Source organism: Marmota monax, unplaced genomic scaffold (assembly GCF_021218885.2).
Source record: "Marmota monax isolate L192 unplaced genomic scaffold, Marmota_monax_Labrador192_F-V1.1 WCK01_AAM20220418_F8-fsc00165, whole genome shotgun sequence".
NCBI lineage: Eukaryota > Metazoa > Chordata > Mammalia > Rodentia > Sciuridae > Marmota > Marmota monax.
This window is the reverse complement of record NW_026693851.1, coordinates 3480000-3497301: the sequence shown is the minus strand read 5'-3', so window position 1 is coordinate 3497301 and position 17302 is coordinate 3480000. Positions and strand designations below refer to the sequence as shown.

General features: G+C 38.5%; 1 protein-coding gene across 2 annotated transcripts in view; it reads right to left on the bottom strand.

Annotated features, from left to right (window-relative positions):
- Positions 1-1884: 1884 nt before the first annotated feature.
- Positions 1885-17302, bottom strand: part of Abcb1 (ATP binding cassette subfamily B member 1) — a 181514-nt gene continuing 166096 nt past the window's right edge. For both annotated transcript variants that reach the window (XM_046462454.2, XM_046462453.1), the window contains exons 23-28: positions 15277-15417; positions 13192-13348; positions 12488-12685; positions 6365-6571; positions 3265-3411; positions 1885-2503 (exon numbers count right to left, since the gene is read on the bottom strand). In XM_046462454.2, the coding sequence (XP_046318410.1) occupies positions 2300-2503; positions 3265-3411; positions 6365-6571; positions 12488-12685; positions 13192-13348; positions 15277-15417 (1054 nt within the window). In that variant the 3' untranslated portion in view covers positions 1885-2299. The remainder of the gene's footprint in view (positions 2504-3264; positions 3412-6364; positions 6572-12487; positions 12686-13191; positions 13349-15276; positions 15418-17302) is intronic.

Here is a 17302-nt window from a genome sequence, read left to right as displayed (position 1 = left end):
ATGGTGACTAGGGGCTATCTGTGGTGTTCGGGGCATGAAGCCTGAAAATTTTGGCCCAGCAGAGGGTGGCAGCTGCTCAGACTAATCATGGAGGTGGCTTGGACTGACTGCATGGCTAAGCCATTTGGGACAGCAGCTCAGCTATGGCTGATGCAGATTATAGTGGCAGTCCAGGCCAATTAGGATGGCAGATCAGTCCAAGCTAACTATGTGGCCTAAGCTGATAAGAGTGGCTAGGGAAGCAGTGTAGTTCTGCTTCTAGTATTTTTCTCAAACTACAGTAGCCTGGGATCTGGAGATTAAGGAGATGGCAATGTAAATTCCTTCTGTGAAGCAAAGCTGCAGTGGAGACTATAGGAAGTACCTTGAACTGGGCTCCAAGCCTATCCATTCTGTCACTAGTGTTGTTGTTGTTATCTGGAGAGGTTGCCCATGATCCCAACAAGGTGTTCTGTTGGAACTCCCCTGACCCCCCTTTCTCCTGTTGTGGGGGATTTTCCTCAGCTGGCAAAACAGGATTACAGATGTCAGTATACTTTGATCCACTCTTTGTGCCACTATCCCAAATCTCTAATGGTGCTCTTGTCTCTCTCTTGCTTAATTCCAATGCTACTTGTCTCAAAATGCAGTTTTTACTTGTTATTCTGTTTTTTTTTTTGTTGTTGTTTGTTTGTTTGTTTGTGGAAGAGGAGACAAATGTTGGGTACCTCTATTTGACTATCTGTCCTTCTCTCCATTTTAATTTTTTAATAATTGTATAGTATTCAATTTTGTAAATGCACCAAAATTTTGTGCATTTCTTATTGCTAAACATTTAGATCTTTTGTTTTCAATATTACAAATAATGCTGCAATATGCATCATTGTATATATCTCCTAAATAAATTCCTATAATGGGAATTGCTATCTCAAAGGATACACATTTTAAAAACTTTTCTTACATTGTTAAGTAATGATTGAAATTTATATCAGTGACCAAGCTAACTAATAAGGTTTGTTATAGTAGAAATTTTTTATTTATTGTCAGGTTACTAGGCAAAAAAAAGCTATTTTGTTTTAATCTTCCTTTCTTTCATTATTGAAAAATGTATGCTTTTTCTCATGTTTCCATGTTTGGGAATTATTTGAACATATCCTTTGTCAATTTTCTCTTGGAGAAAATGTATTTTTTCTTTTTAGAAGTTCTTTAAAGATATCAATTGCTTACAGTAAATATGGCAAATATGGCCTGCAACTTGTGACTTTCAATCTTGTTTATATGCTTCTGGGCTAAGTTTAAAATTTTTGTAGTTAGAGTACCAATCCTTGTAATATTTTCTTCTTTTTATGTTTGTATCAGGATGTATTCAAACTCATGGCACATTTTAAATATCTGCAAATCAGGAGGTTCACCTTTGGAAGGGACCAATTGCTGAGAATAGTGATTTATTATCAATATACAGAAAGAGTAATTGTATTTTTAAAAGCACAAAAATGTTAAAATCCTTGAAGAGTCCTTTGTAAGAGCAATGCAAAAGATTTATGGTACATCTGTGTAATATTCACTTCATAATTGCACCTTACTCTACTTCTCAAAATCTTGTATTGATCTGTGCAATAGGCTTGAGAGTATCAGAGTAGGAATGCAAGAATCAGCAGGATCAAGTCCAAGAGGAAGGAAGCCAGACAGTTCTATAAGACCCAATGTGAAAGGATGTACAGAACAGAATTTATTAGAGTGTTAAAAAATTCCCCCAAATGAATGGGTTTTTAAAGAATCTACTTTTAAAAGCCAAAATTATCCAGAATATTTCAACTGAAAGTATGCATGTATGTGTGTAAATATATTATATATACAAACATATGTATGTATACACACAGACACATTTTGAATAAAAGACTCTAATCATATGAAAGTTTAGTTTTATTATAGGCATTTTATGCAAATGTTTCAGTGCTTCTTGCTATTTATATAATCTATTAGCAAGGCAGTCAGTTACAGTTCAAATGAGAAAGCATAAACAAAATTATATACTTCATCAAAAACAAATCTGCCTGAAATCCTTTTATAAATTCTAGAATGCAATTAAAACCATTATCTGCACCCCCCACCCCGTATTTGATGATGTTGTTTCTATTTATCTTCCTGTAATTATAATGTCTCTGAAGATTCTGAACTTGATGAAATAATGTTCAATTGTGGAAGAAAATGTTAAGCAGATAACTACATGTTCCAATAAGCACTTGCTTTGTAAATTTGATTAAATGCCATATTTAAAAAATATATATTAAAAAAATATTTAACATCTCATAACAGTTCACTAGCGCTTTGCTCCAGCCTGGACACTGACCAATGAAAAATAAATGCCTTTCTGTGCCAGCAGCTGTTGATGTGTGCCGTGCTCCTTGACCTTGCCGTTCTGAAACACCACGATCATGTCTGCGTTCTGGATGGTGGACAGGCGGTGAGCGATCACAATGCAGGTGCGGCCTTCTCTGGCTTTGTCCAGGGCTTCCTGGACAACCTGTTGATGAGAGTTACACAACTTAATTCTGATAATAACCTCTCTGTAACAAGCCCCACAATTTTTCAATATGTCCTTCTTAAATGGTTGGTGCCAATGAAATACAACAGATTTTAGAAACTGAGGGCTCTCTCATACCAGAAGATAACTGACCCCCAGTTTGGATTGCTTCTGAGACACTAGGTTATTGTTCTTAAAGGTATAGCAGTAAACACAGTTCATCCAATCATTTAAAAATATTTCCAAATGTGCCTCGCCATACAACTTTCCTAAAAGCATCTCTCCAATCTAGCACTGCAGCAAAAGGGCCAAACTCAGCCTCCTTGAATTTTAGAATTTTTAAGACAGAAGACATAATCCCTCTTGTTCAGATAGCTGAATTTTTAACCTTTTCTCAAACTGCAAATGATCATCAACATTTATCTTAAGGTACAGCCAGATTTGAACTTTACCCTACCCTTATCCCTCTTCATGCAGTTGCCAAAGAGATGCTGCCAGCAGAGGTGGGAATGAGTCTCCTGAATGCAGCATCTTAGATGAACACAAAGTGAGGCAGAGCTGCTATTTTGAAGCCTAAGTGCTCTAAGACTAATCTGTTTGTATCCTCTTAACTCTCCTAAATAACAGCTACAGAAAGACTTCAAATGCTGCTGACATAAGCAACAATCTTTCTGGCTAAATTTTGTTCAGAGAAACGTGTAAATTTACACCTTTCAAGGACAATCAATTCAAGTGTGGATGAACCCAGTGTAAATTCTCACCTTTTCACTTTCTGTGTCCAGAGCTGACGTGGCCTCATCCAAAAGCAAAATGTGTGGCTGTCTCACAAGGGCGCGAGCTATGGCAATGCGCTGCTTCTGCCCACCAGAGAGCTGAGTTCCTTTGTCTCCGACTCTGGTGTTGTATTTCTGTAAACAGAGTTTGGTTATTATGAAAGCAGAACTGATGATAAAGTTCAAACACACAAATTACTCACAGAAAACAGGAAAATTTTCTGATGGGATAATTGGAAAAATTTAGGTTCAGAAGTTAAGGATGAGCTCATGGAGTGTTAAACAATAAAAAGCCCTAGATGCTAAGTTTAATCATTCTGATAAAAGACATCTGGGCCTTAAAATAAGCTATTTAGTATAAATATGCCAGAATTTTTATAAAAAATAATATTGTTGCCATCATCTTATCTTTCATCTTCTGGTTTCATTATATTTGGGACAAAGATGGGTAGGAAAAAGGAAATGTGATTTGTTAACAGGTGGTACATAATAATTGAAGCTCATCCTATTTATAACCAGCAGGTGACGCCCTCTGCATGATTTTAAAGTGGGGAAAGGAAAATTCCTGAGATTTTAGTCTTTTGGTGTCTTTATGAAACTATTCCCAACACCTAAATAATTTATTGGTTATCAAGGAATCCCATTTTGATATCCAACTTACACCTGGAGACTAAAATTCACCTTCTATGTAGGGTTGCCTGTTTTTATTTGCTGTATCGGGCAAACCTAGTTCTGTGGTGTTCAGAACAAGGTCTTCCCCTTAGATGGAGTGAGAAGACCCCTGGCAAGGTTTTGGCAGATGCTCCTGGTGGCTCCACCCCTGAGTTGTGGCTGCCTCGGGTAGCAGGTGCATGGAAGCATGTCTCCTGTGAGTGCAGGGTAGAGCACTGATTCTGTTGAGGCAGAGTGGAGCAGCAATGTAACTCTACAGGAAGGAGGGCAATACGCAGCCTTCTGCAGGGTAAAGTAAACCCCAGTACTAGACACTTAGGAGAAGTGGGACCTTATAGATAATAGGACTTAAGTGTGCTAGTCTGGGCACTGCCCAAGACAGTCATTATGTCTACAGGTGTGCTTTGTGTGCCAGAGACCACAAGTCCAGAAAGAAGGTCCCTGAGGTAGATAAACATGAGAGGGACAGGATATATTTAAAGAGCTGATAATTGTTATCCTTTGTATTTGTGTTTTGTAGCCTGCATTAGTCTCAGCTGGGCTGTTAGAATGCAGACTCTACCTCCAAAGTGTCTTATTCAGCAGAGCTAGGGGAGGCCTCGAAATCTGCATTTCTAACAAGTTCCCATGCAATGCTGACCCATGTTCAAAATTTGAGAATCACTGTGGTATGCTGATTTTTAAGTCCTTTGGGTATAGACCAAGGAGTGGGATAACTAGGTCAAATGATAGTTCCATTCCAAGTTTTCTGAGGAATCTCTATATTGCTTTCCAAAGTAGTTGCACCAATTTGCAGTGCCACCAGCAATGTATGAGTATATAGCAGCTCAATTCACAATAGCTAAACTGTGGAAACAACCTAGATGCCCATCAATAGTTGAATGGATAAAGAAACTATGGAATATATATACACAATGGAACATTACTCAGCATTAAAAGAGAATAAAATTATGATATTTGCAGGTAAATGAATGGAGCTGGACAATATTATGCTAAGTGAAGTAAGCCAATCCCCAAAACCAAAGGCCGAATGTTTTTTCTGATTAGTAGATGCTGATCCATAATGGGGAGGGGAGCATGGGAAGAATGGAGAAGCTTTGGATTGGGCAAAGGAGAGGGTAAGGATGAAAAGAGGCATTGGGCAGGAAAGACAGTGGAATGAAACAGACATCATTACCCTAGGTACATATATGATTACATGAATGGTGTGACTCTACATCGTATACAACCAGAGAGTTGAAATGTTCTGCTCTATTTGTGTACAATAAATTGAAATGTATTGTGCTGTCATGTATAACTAAGTAAAACAAATTTTTAAAAATGGAGAAAAAAATTGAGGACCACTGACTTTTCATTAGTAAAGGGTTTGGAATTCTATACTTTAAGGGTTCTAGCCTCAACAAGAGTCAACTAGACTATTAAAAGAGGAGAGGGAACCGTGCCTCCTTCTTGGGGGCCTGTGGTTGAGAGTTACAGTAACTGAAGAAGAGCTCAAGAAAAGAGAAATCTTAGGAGAAGTTAGGGCTACCCAGTGCTACCATCTTTCCCCTATGTGACTGTCTTCCTCATCAGTTTGAGGCTATTGGACTTTATTTTTTAGAGGGTACTTCCTCATAATAAAGAACATAACTAATGATAATGGGAAAGAGTAGATTAGCTAGGTTGAGATGCATTTCAAAATACAGGACCTAAGAGGGCCTAAGAGATGGTGAGAGATCTAGTGATCAACTTCCTGCAGGGATTCAAAGGATGGACATAGGACAATGGCCCAGGGAAGTTTTGAATAATCAACCCAATAAATGGAGCTTGGGGTCTACAGAATATACAGTGATTGAAGTTTACATGACACCAGATGGCTCTTAGAGACAGTCATCTTCCCACATGGGTCCTGCTCTCTGTTGGCCCTAACTCCAGAGAGTGAGGCTGGAAGCTTAGAGGATAGCCTCAAGAGGCAGAAGTAAGAGAAATGGAGGAGAGAAGTGGGGAGGCATGATACTTCCTTGGCAAGACAAGATGCAGCACATCCACAGGTGGAGACAGGCCCTGTACTTGAATTTGGAGGGAAAGGCCTCCCAGATATTGTACAGAAGGGGGTAGAACTTCCGACCTAGAAGCTGAAGAATTGCTTTAGATCTGTTCCTCTTGGGAAATTCTTTTCTCCTAAACCCAAATCCATACAACACTTTCACCTTTTCTTTATGTGGAGAATCAGATGATGAAGTAAACATAACATCTGACCAGGACAGGAAGTATGCCTACATACTTATATACAGGTATGTGGGGGGTGTGTTTTGGTTGCTAATTTCTTCTCTTCACCTTTAGGAAACCAGCTCTTTAGAATCAAATGATAGGGGCTGAGACGTATGGGCCAGGGTTGCTACATGCTCCTGGGATCTTAATTTGGAGAGAGACTTACATCAGGCAGTGATTCGATGAAGTGGTGTATGTTGGCCTCCTTGGCTGCTCTCACGATCTCTTCCTGTGACACGACCCGGCTGTTGTCTCCGTAGGCGATGTTCTCTCCAATACTGCAGTCGAACAGGATGGGCTCCTGGGACACAATGCCCAGGTGTGCTCGGAGCCACTGGACATTCAGTTGTTTTATATCTTTGCCGTCCAGCAGCTGAAAGCAAAAGTTCACAGGGCAACTTTAGGATCAGTGCACTTTTGAATTCAGCAAAGTAGAAATCATCATTTCATACAGCAAAACTAAAAAGTTACTGTGAGATTAAGGAAAGGGTTTTTGTTTGTTTGTTTGTTTGTTTTAATTTGGATTGCAAAACTTAATCCAAAAAGATCATCATTGTACAAAAAGATCATCTTTGAGAGAATGTCATGTTATCTTTTTACCTTGGTTTCTGGTATATGCACTAATAGAATAATGTCCCCATTCTCTAAGATATTAATGTCCTAAATCCAAGAAACCCATGAATATATTACGTTACACATGTCAGAGGCATTAGAGTAGCAGATGGAATTAGGCTGCTAATCAGCTAACCTTAAAATAAGGCGATTATCCCGGCTTATCTTGGTGAGCCCAATGTAATCATCAGGGTTCTTAACAGTGGGAGAAGGAGGCAGGGGATCACCAGAGCAGTGCAGTATGAAGAGACTTGGTCAGTCATCGCTGGCGTTCAAGATAGAGAAAGGAGCCACAAGTTGAAAAGGCAAGAAAATGGATTTTCCCTTGGAGTTCCCAGAAGGAACACAATTCAGCTGACATCCTGAATTTAGCTTGGTGAAATTATTTTGGACTTCTGACTTCCAAAATTATAAGATATTAAATCTGTGTTAAGCCACCACATTTATGACGATCATTTATGGCAACCCAGGAAACTAAGATGATGTCTGATACTTCTGGGTTGTATCCTGGCATCCTTTTATTTTCACATCTCAATTTTTTCACAGAAAAAGTGTTCAGCATCAGAATGGAAATAAATAACAATTATGACCACATAATAGTTTTGTATATAAGGTTTCTGATCTGACTTGGGTTTAAATGGCTAAATGGAATAGAACCAAGCTTGGCAAGGTAACTACTGTATCTCTCCATAGTTGTGGATACTGGGGAAAAGAATTAATTTCTTTTAGTTTCCTGTGGGAAAAACATGAATAATGATGATTCACAGATTCACAAAATCAAGGATTAAATAAGATCTTTTGGGCCCTGCTTGGCATAGCACCAGACACAGAGTAAAGAGCTCAAGGGCTGAGAGCAGTTTGTAACTGTGTAGGTGATGCACTTGGAAGTACAGAGGATGAATACTGAGCCCCAGGAGGAGGAAAGGAAAGGCTGCCCTTTCCCTAGGATCCAGTTCCCTAGATTATCCTGCAGAAGACTGGGAAGGACCCTTTATAACCTTGCTGATGAAAAGCCTTACTCTCTGATCAAGATATGCCTATTGAATAGATCTGCTCTGCAAGAGAACTCCTGGCATTCAAATGAGAGAGCTGTTCACGACCTCTGAAGATGAGAGCAGTGACTCAGCTTTGAGCTTTGCCAATGCAGTGATAAGTATTTACTGAGCCACACACACACTCTGTGTCCTGTGTGGCTGGTTGGGGGCCTCTGGGAGATTGCTGGTCAGAGGTAAGGTAGATAGATCCTTGCTGTAGGAACACAGCTTCTGCCTACAATGCTGGCAGGTACAGGGACAGAAAACACAGCCATGACCTTATTTAGTACCAAGCCCAGTTGCCATGGAGATCATTCTGAGCATTTATGCTCCAGGCTTTCTTACAGTGTGAATAAGTGAGGGTGGAAAAATAGAGGCTGGTGAAAGGCAATAAAAACCATGCAAGGATGTGGTTAAGGAGCAAATCTTATTAGATGGAATACTGTACTTGAGAAATGGAAATCTGAGGAAAGAAAGACCTTAAAAAAATATTTCAGGCTTCTACCCCCAGGAGGAAAACAGATACTATCTAATATAATCATAGGCAAGTCTGAATAATCTCAGTATTAATGAAGAAATTCATTACACTGAATATGATAAACTCTAGGGCCCTGCACAATCCTAGAATTGCAAACTATATAAAATCTGTGTTAATTGAAGAATCCTTTAAGGAAAACATATTTAGAAGCCCAGAATGTAAAACAGGTGAAAGCACAATTTCATTGGCTGAGACATGGCTGTGGTCTGTGGGAAGACCAAGGAACTCTAGGGAATTTGTTGAAAACTGCTTAAAGGACAGTGGCCTAAACAAAAGCATAACCAAGAAAGGAAACATTGGCAAGAAATAATGTGAGGCCAAATTACAATGACTAGCTACCTCTATTGGAAAGTATCAAATGTACCATTTGCTTTTATTAGTGCAAAGTTCAAATGTTAAATACATACTTTTTTATGCATATGTACTCTGAAATAATAATAAATTTTAAAATCAAGCACGGATAATATTGTAAATTCTATGACAAGCATGTTTCATATATTCTCATTTAATCTGCACAACTCCTTTCAGGAGGTAGCTATGATTTTAATCTGTATCTTATAGACAAGGAAATGAGCAAAGTTAAGTGACCTCGACAAGGTCACACAGTCCAAGTAGTAATTAAGGGCACCTGGGTTGGATTTAATTGGATTTAAACACTATGGGATGGATTTGGTAACAAATGTCTCATAATTAAAGATTATTTTCTGTCCTCTCTGAGAATGCCTCCATCTTGGCCCAGGTACCTCCTGGGTTATAACCAAACAATGATGAGGGGCTTCTAGCTGTATCCTAGAACCATGGTGCAAGGGATGGACCAGAGAAGGGAGAAAGACATGTTTGGAGAGGGCTCAAGCTAATAAAGTCCCCTTAAACACATGTTAATCCTGATACCTGAATAGTGTTCTCATGGGAGGGAGGCCAGCATGTCCGGAAGTTCTTCACTATAAGCATTTATGGCAAATTGTCTAAAAAGAAAGGGCCCCAAATCTTTATGGCCCCAGTATTGAGATTTTGTTGAACTTCTTTTTCATTTGAAGTACATATTTATTTTGGAACTTTATTTTTGGATTTGAAATTTTGTTTTCTTTAATAGAATTCTTAGAATTGTATAACTTTCGGGTCTCACAAACTTGGGTCCTCTCCTCTTAACAATTTTGTAGCGTGATTTTTAAAGATTCTGGACAATTTGGCCTAAACTTTCCTTCAGATTTACCAGTTCAGCAGTTCTCAAACTATAGAATCACCTGAGTATAAAAACAGTCACCCTGGCCTACTTGACTGATCCTGTGTGGCTGTGTTCTTTACTAGCTCTCTAGGCCATTCTAATACACACCACGGTTTGAGAATCACCACTCCAGGTCAAGGTTTCTCAATGTATGATAGAAGGCCCGCTGATGATCATGGGAATTTCTCATTTTCAGGGTGCTCCTCTGGTTTAACTCCTTTTTTCAATGCTTATGATTAAGCAATGCTAAAATCTGCAGAGTCATTTGTACACAGAAATAAGAACTAAATGATACTAATCTTCCTGCCAAATTATTAAGGGCTACCAATTGATATTTATAAAGAAAGCTTGGCATATTTACTTGAGTTTATTGGGGGCACTTCTGCTAAGAAGTCTGGCTGCTGTGCATCACTTGGCAGTATTTTAAGGCTCTAGTACAAATGTAATGGAGCAGATAATGGACATCCTTGCAATACATGAGGACTCTTTGTTTTCAGTGCTCTCTTGAGATAATTATTGTCCTATGCACTCAGCATCCATTTCCACGTTCTTCTGTGTCAGCCTGTCCATATATCAAGGGACTAGAAGGCTAAAAACTCTTTCCCAGGCTTCCTGGATTCTGGAAATGAGTTGGGTCTATCATTGAGATTCACTGTGTAAAATCTGGGAGGCAGAGCTTACTCTCCATTAGCAGCAGGGACAAACTAACACATGGGTTAGGGCAGATGGAAGTTTTTGTAATAGCCAGACTCAAGTCTTGTGTCTTTAGGTATGGAATAGCTATGGCATTAGCATAATTTTCTGCAACTTCCTCATCATAGGATCACAGCTGTAGTACTGTGATTTGGAAACCTGGGAGTAGGCTATTCTATTTTCACTTTTTCAGACCTTCCAAGGAGTAAGCACCTAATTCCCTTTATTAAATACTTATCTCCTTGAAATACCTAGAGTGATTTTTGCTTCCTACACTAAACTATAACTAATATCACCCTCTTTAAGTTATGCTGTGCTTATGTTTATGCACTTGTAAAATAATAATTAATTTATTCTCTTCTTATGTAATTATTTTACTGTTGACTATTGTTTTCAACTCAAACATTTTATTACCGCCAAGTGTTTTTTCCACTGGAAAGTGTTTATGAGTACGCTGGCTGTACAATTTTTAAAATTCTTCATACATAATCATAAAAGCTTGAGAATCATTACTCTTACTGAATTCCCTATTTCAGCAGAATAGGCCTCTATTTTCACTGAGATCAAATCACTTACCAAGCGCAGCTTCCATTATGTCTTCCTCTGAACACTACCTTGACTGCTCACGTATATGCAAATCCTATTTTCCCCTTAAAAACAGCCCTAGACCTAACTTCTTTTTAAATCTAATGCATGGAAGCATATGACCCATCTCAGTTAAAGTCTTTGAGGGCAAACACAGTCCTATAATTATTAGAGCACAATGTTTAACATGCTATTTAATAACCATCTGTAAGGATCTTAATCAGAGACTCAGAACTAACATTTTCTCCCGAGTGCTTCAAAATTTCAGTGATGACTTTATTTAGAATCCTCTGTTCAAACTTTAGCCACAAAATTGAAACACAAAATCAGAATTCACAGAAAACAGAAAAGTAAAAATTAGAAACAAAGTCTTGGTATCTATTTAAAAAAGAGACTGAGTAAAGCCATAGCTATCTTTAAATACAGTAAAAAATATTTCTGAGTGATTGATTGCTATGGGGAAGTAAAAAAGGGCCCTGGATATAGGCTGAAATTCATTTCAGTCATTAATGCAATGAGGCTCAATATGGCGTTGGTGGGCATCAGTCTGACTATTGGTCAGTGCCCACACAACATGAGTTATTAAAAATTTTGAACATTACCTCTGAGTACAACCCATAACTAAATGCCTATGTAATAAAAATTTTTTGCTCTAAATTCTGTTTCCTCCCAATCTGGCTCTTTTTCTGCCCTTATTTTAGTCATTTAAATTCACTACTCTCTTCAGATTCCTATCTCATACCCAGCACCCGTAGAGGCACTCAGTTTTACTGAATGAATAATTCTGACTCTTCATTCATCTTTTTAGTTCAGAAAACAAAAGGTCATTCCTCCATATTCTTTATCCATTCCCAAATGTGCCAATAGTAGTCTATATTTTGTCTTGGAAGATGTTTCAATGTCCTCTTTACCCCAGTAGTATTATCTCATCTTTTGGCCATAAAAATGCTCCAGATTCTCACTCCCAAATGTGTTCCTTGGACTCTGCCCATTCAGGTTATTGTTCTAATTTGTCTCTCTTTCATCTTTGATCTTTTTAATAGTTTACACTGAAATCTCTCTTTCCCCTCCTAACCATCCTTCAGTCATGCTTACCTGTTTTCTATTATCCCCACTTAAGTGCAAGTATAAAGTGTCAGAAATAGCTCATTAATTGCCAGATCCTATCATGTCTTCTCAGTCCTCATCTTATCCAGTCTCTGCATAGCTTCTGTCCTTGATGACCATATTCTCCTGCTTGAAACAAGACTATCCTTGGCTTTCGTCTCACTTGCCTCTCCTAGTGTCCCCTTTGACTTTATGGATATTTCACTTTTTTGCTGGCTCTTCTCACATCAGCTAAAATCTCATCATAGCAAGGGAGATGGGTAGTGAGAAGGCAGCTCAGAAAGCAGGATAGAGAGGCAGTGTTGAGAGGGAGGCTAAAGAAGGTGGCGGGGCACATGACCCAGCTTGGACCCCAACCTAGGCTGTCACTCTTTATTTAAGAAGAGCTATTGTTTAAAGGTTTGAAACCCCTGGGTTTGTCATCAAGAATGAAACACACCCAGTCACTGAGACAATGAAAAATCAGAAATCAGCTGAATATGAAAGTGTGCTTACCACTGTCCCGGCCAAGGGGTCGTAGAATCGCTCGAGGAGCTGGACTACTGTGCTCTTCCCACAGCCACTGCTGCCCACCAGAGCCAGTGTCTGGCCCTTCTTTACCTGGAGGCTCAGCCCCTGGAGAACTGGGATGTTTGGTCGTGTGGGATAGTTGAACATGACTTCATCAAATGTCACATTTCCTTCCAACATAGGCTAAAATGGGAAGAGCAACAGTAAATTCGATGGCCTCAGTCATATCATCAAAACACAGGATAGAACTAACTTCCTTTACCACCAGGTGTCAGAAAAGAGTGAACAACTGTGACAGTTAAGCTTCACCCCAAACTGCTAGAATGTAATAAATAAGATCTAAAAGAGTCAAGGCTTGTATAGTAGGAATTGTTAACACAATACAAATGTATGACACAAATGTGTAACTCAAATCTGTTCCCCCAGAAAATGTGTACATAAAAAAAGAACCCAACCTCATTAGTAGGATTTGCTTATAAAGTGGGCAGTATTCTTATCTCCCTGTGATTTGGTTACATAAAAGTACTAGATGTTAAGATTTATTATTAGCATTTATTAAAATAAACCAATGATTTGAAAACTTTGTATTATCACTAGCATACCAAAAAGCCCAAATTTTATTAAATTTCCTCTGGATATTTTCATTCAGGAGTTAGGAACAAATTATATATTTGAAAGAGCAAACTCACTGGCTTTAGGCCTTCCGTGCTATAGCTGTCAATCGCTGGGATTTTCTCAATGATCATGATGATATGGGATGCTGACACTTTGGCTTTGGTATAGTCAGGAGCAAATGAACTGACCTGCCCGACAGCCATGGCACCAAAGACAATAGCTGAAAATACCCTGGAGAACAAAAGGCAGAACATGTCACATGGGGAAGGCTGTAAACTGCCCCTCTCTGACCAGGGAGTGCCAACTCAAATAATTATGAAACAGAAGTTAAAAAAATAAAACAAACACTTATAAGTTCATGTCAGTGTGAATGATTGCGAAACAGTCCATTTTATCATCTCTCTTTCCCTCTCTCTCTCTCTGTATCTTTATCTTCTTATAGTGTGACCTAAGCTGCACTTCCATTTAAGAAGTGGATTTGTTTTCCTACTCTCTGAATCTAGGTTGGCCTTGTGACATACTTTGGCCCACAGGATGTGGTGGAAGTCATTGTTGACAGTACCAGGCCTGTGCTTCGGGGCCTTGGTACTTTGTTCTCATGTTTGTGTTCTCTCTCTCTCATTGCTTGTTGCAGAGAGATGAGTGAGCCCAGATAAAATCCACTATATCCAACCCAAATCAGCAGAACTGACCTCCAGATTTATGGGCAATATAAATATCATTCTATGTCACTGGGGTTTAGAGGCTAGTTGTACATAGCATTATTGTGGCAATTGACAAGGAATGTAGTTAGTATTCCTGAAAGGACATCAGATTCTTAGAAAACCTGTGAACTATGCAACAAAGAAAAAGGTCCTCATATACCTGAAATCATTCTGTTTTCACGATACATCTGCTTCCTAATGTGTGACATGGGAATCATAGCCACTTGAGGTTGGAAGGACCTTAGAGACATTGAATTTGGTTCCCACTGTTTGTGCTTGGCTATTTTCCCTAAATTGGCTTTCATCCTCTATTTTAGGAAGTAGTATGTTTGATTAAGTCTATTGTTTAAAATTTCTTTTTAAAACTGAAGGAAAATCTACTTTCTTTTCCACAAGACAGCTTTAAAATAGTTTTGAAAAGGTCCTTCACTTCTTTGATAACTCCTTTTACTGCTCTCCTCTGGAAATGTTCATTAATGTGTCTTTTTAAACAGTAGCTCAAATAAATCACACAGATGGTTAATTTTGTCCTTGCTATCATTGAAACCTGTAGGATCTTTTCCAAATGGGCTGGTTTTAGCCAGATCTCCCCTTTTGTTTACTTACTTGGAAGATTGGTTTTTCAAACTTAAATGCCCAAGTGTCAGGAACTTTAACCAATTCAAAGGCTCAGAGTAAAGCAATATAATTGAATAATTATCTGATCCAAAGGCAAACAGCACCTGCATATCATTTGTCAGGCATACATATTAGAAAGTGGAAATTTTAAATGTTCTGTTAAGCTCATTCTGAATTAACTATAATACATAAACAAGTCAATGCCTAAATAGGACAGAAATGCTATAATAACACATTATATTATCAGGCTGATGTATTCTATGTTCAATGTAAAACTTCATTGCTATTAATTATGTGTGTTGTTAAAGGACAGTGTCTTAGCTTCACCAGTCTAGAAGCTCAGAAAGAAACCCCAATACCAATGATACCCGATTTTGATTTTTAGGTTAAAAATACAAATAGCACCTGCATATCATTTGTCGGACATACAGATTAGAAAGTGGAAACTTAAATGCAAATTTATCCTGGAATCTCCCCAGTTTGAGTACTTTCATCCATGAGTTGCTCTGTTGGAAAACTCTTTAAAAGGAACCTTGCACAGGGTTAAGTTTCTGCCCAAATGCCAAGGCCTTCCTGAGACTTCTGCATTGATTCACTCTACCACATCACAGATTCAGATAGGTCAGGCTATGTGTGTCAGCACTGGGAAGAAAAATTCCTGATAAAACCAGGTTCTTCAAAGGAACACATGGAGGAGACTCTGAGGCAAAAGGCCACTTTCTCAGTCACCAAAAGGTTTCCTGCAGGTTCACCATAGAGCTTTCTGCCTAGACACAAAGTATGTTTACCCCAGATTTACCTGCAGAGTTAAACTTCCAATATTAGCTCAATACTTACAACAGAACATTTTCAAATTCCATGTCTCCCCTTTCTATCAAGAAGGCACCAAACCGGAAACAAGCAGCATAGGAAAAATACATCATTGCCTGGGTGAAGGAAAATGTGATTCCAAAGATGTGTGCTTTCCTCAAAGAGTTTCTGAAAAGGAGACATTTGAAAACTTACTTGACTTTCATTTCAGACCTTAAAATATAACTTTTGATGGGTGGGCAATGGGGTGATGAATAAAAATGGATTTAATTTCAAAATAATTAAGTTTGATCTTCATTTTACTTGCTAGTTGCATGAGTTTAGGAAACTAACTTATCTCTAAGTCTCAGTGTCTTCATCTTTTTTTCTTCCCCTACATTATTTTATTGGTGCAGTTATTTTTATTATTTTTTAAATTTTATTGGTACAGTTTTACGTAACAGTGGGATTTGTTGTTACATTTGCATACACACACAATATAACAATATGATTTGGCCAGTATTATTCCCCAGCACTTCCCCACCCCCTTCCTATCTCTCATCCCCTGGTGCCCTTCCTGTATTCCACTAATCCCCCTTTGATTTTCATGAAGATTCCCTCAAGCTTACCACCTTTCTTTTCCTTTTTCTTCTCTAGCTTCTACAATGAGAGAAAATAAAAGACCCTTGACCTTCTGAGTTTGGCTTGTTTTACTTAATATAATCTCAAATTCCATCTGTTTTTCTGCAAATGATATAATTTATAATTTTTTTCTTTATGACTGAGTAAAACTCCATAGTGTGTGTGTGTGTGTGTGTATATATATATATATATATATATATATATATATATCACTCACATTGTCTTTGTCTTTGTTGATGGACACCCAGGCAGGTTCCATAGTTTGGCTATTATGAATTGTGCTGCTATGAACACGTAAGCGTGTTTCACTATAGTATGATGACTTTAATCTTTAGGATAAATACCTTGGAGTGGAATAGCAAAGTCACATTGTGGTTCTATGCCTGGCCTTTTGACCAGCCTTCATACCAATTTTCATAATGATTGTATTAATTTACAATCCCACAAACAGTGTAAAAGTGTTCCTTTTCCTCCACATTCTCTCCAGCATTTATTATTGTTTGTATTCTTGATGGCTGCCATTCTGTCAATGTCTTCATCTTTATGGCAGGTTTAACTACACCTCAATATGTTGAAGTAAAAATAAACAAAGCCTATGAACTCTGTGAAAAGCCTGCTAGGGACTCAGTTGAAAGTTTCCTCTCCCTATTTTAACTACTGGACACAGAACAAATGTGTCCTCTGTAGTGAATATTCATTCCACACATATTTACCCAACATCAATAAGCTGCAGGAACCAAGCTGGGTAACACAGAGGCATGGCACTGCCTTTGGGGACCTAGGAGTTGGGTAACACAGAGGCATAGGCATGGCACTGCCTTTGGGGACCTAGGAGTTGAGCAAGATAAGTACTTATGTAATAGAGGTACCTTATGAATAATATGGGAAGAAAGAAGCATCACTTTACTCTGGGGGTGTTAGAAAAGATTTTACAAGGGAATTAACGTTCTAGGATTTTCTGAGTGACACAGAACTGGGTGATGCACAGGTGTGGGTAGGAGCAGGTTGGTGAGTGGGCAGTCCTCTGGGTTTCCTAACTCCTTTTTCAACCATGATCAATTTTGCTTTTCTCTTTGTCATATTGGAGACTTTATTGGTCTCCTTTCTATTTTCATGAGATCACCTTTCTTTTTTATTAGTCCTTCCCCCACACTCTCTTTAGCTTCCACTTCTGAAAGAAAACACACAAACCTTTTCAGAGACAAAGGGTCTGAAAAACAAAAATGTTTGAAAACCTATCAATACAATCCAGCTCTCTCTCCTCTTAGTAGAGAAAAAACTGAGACTCAGAGAGGTTGGGCCCTTTCTGGAATGCCCATATTAAAGGAAGGACAGAAGGCTTCCATTAGGGGAGAAATAAAGAAAGGAATGAAAAATATACTCAGGAAGCACCACTCCTCGGTGTCCCACAGACACTTTGAATTTCATATGA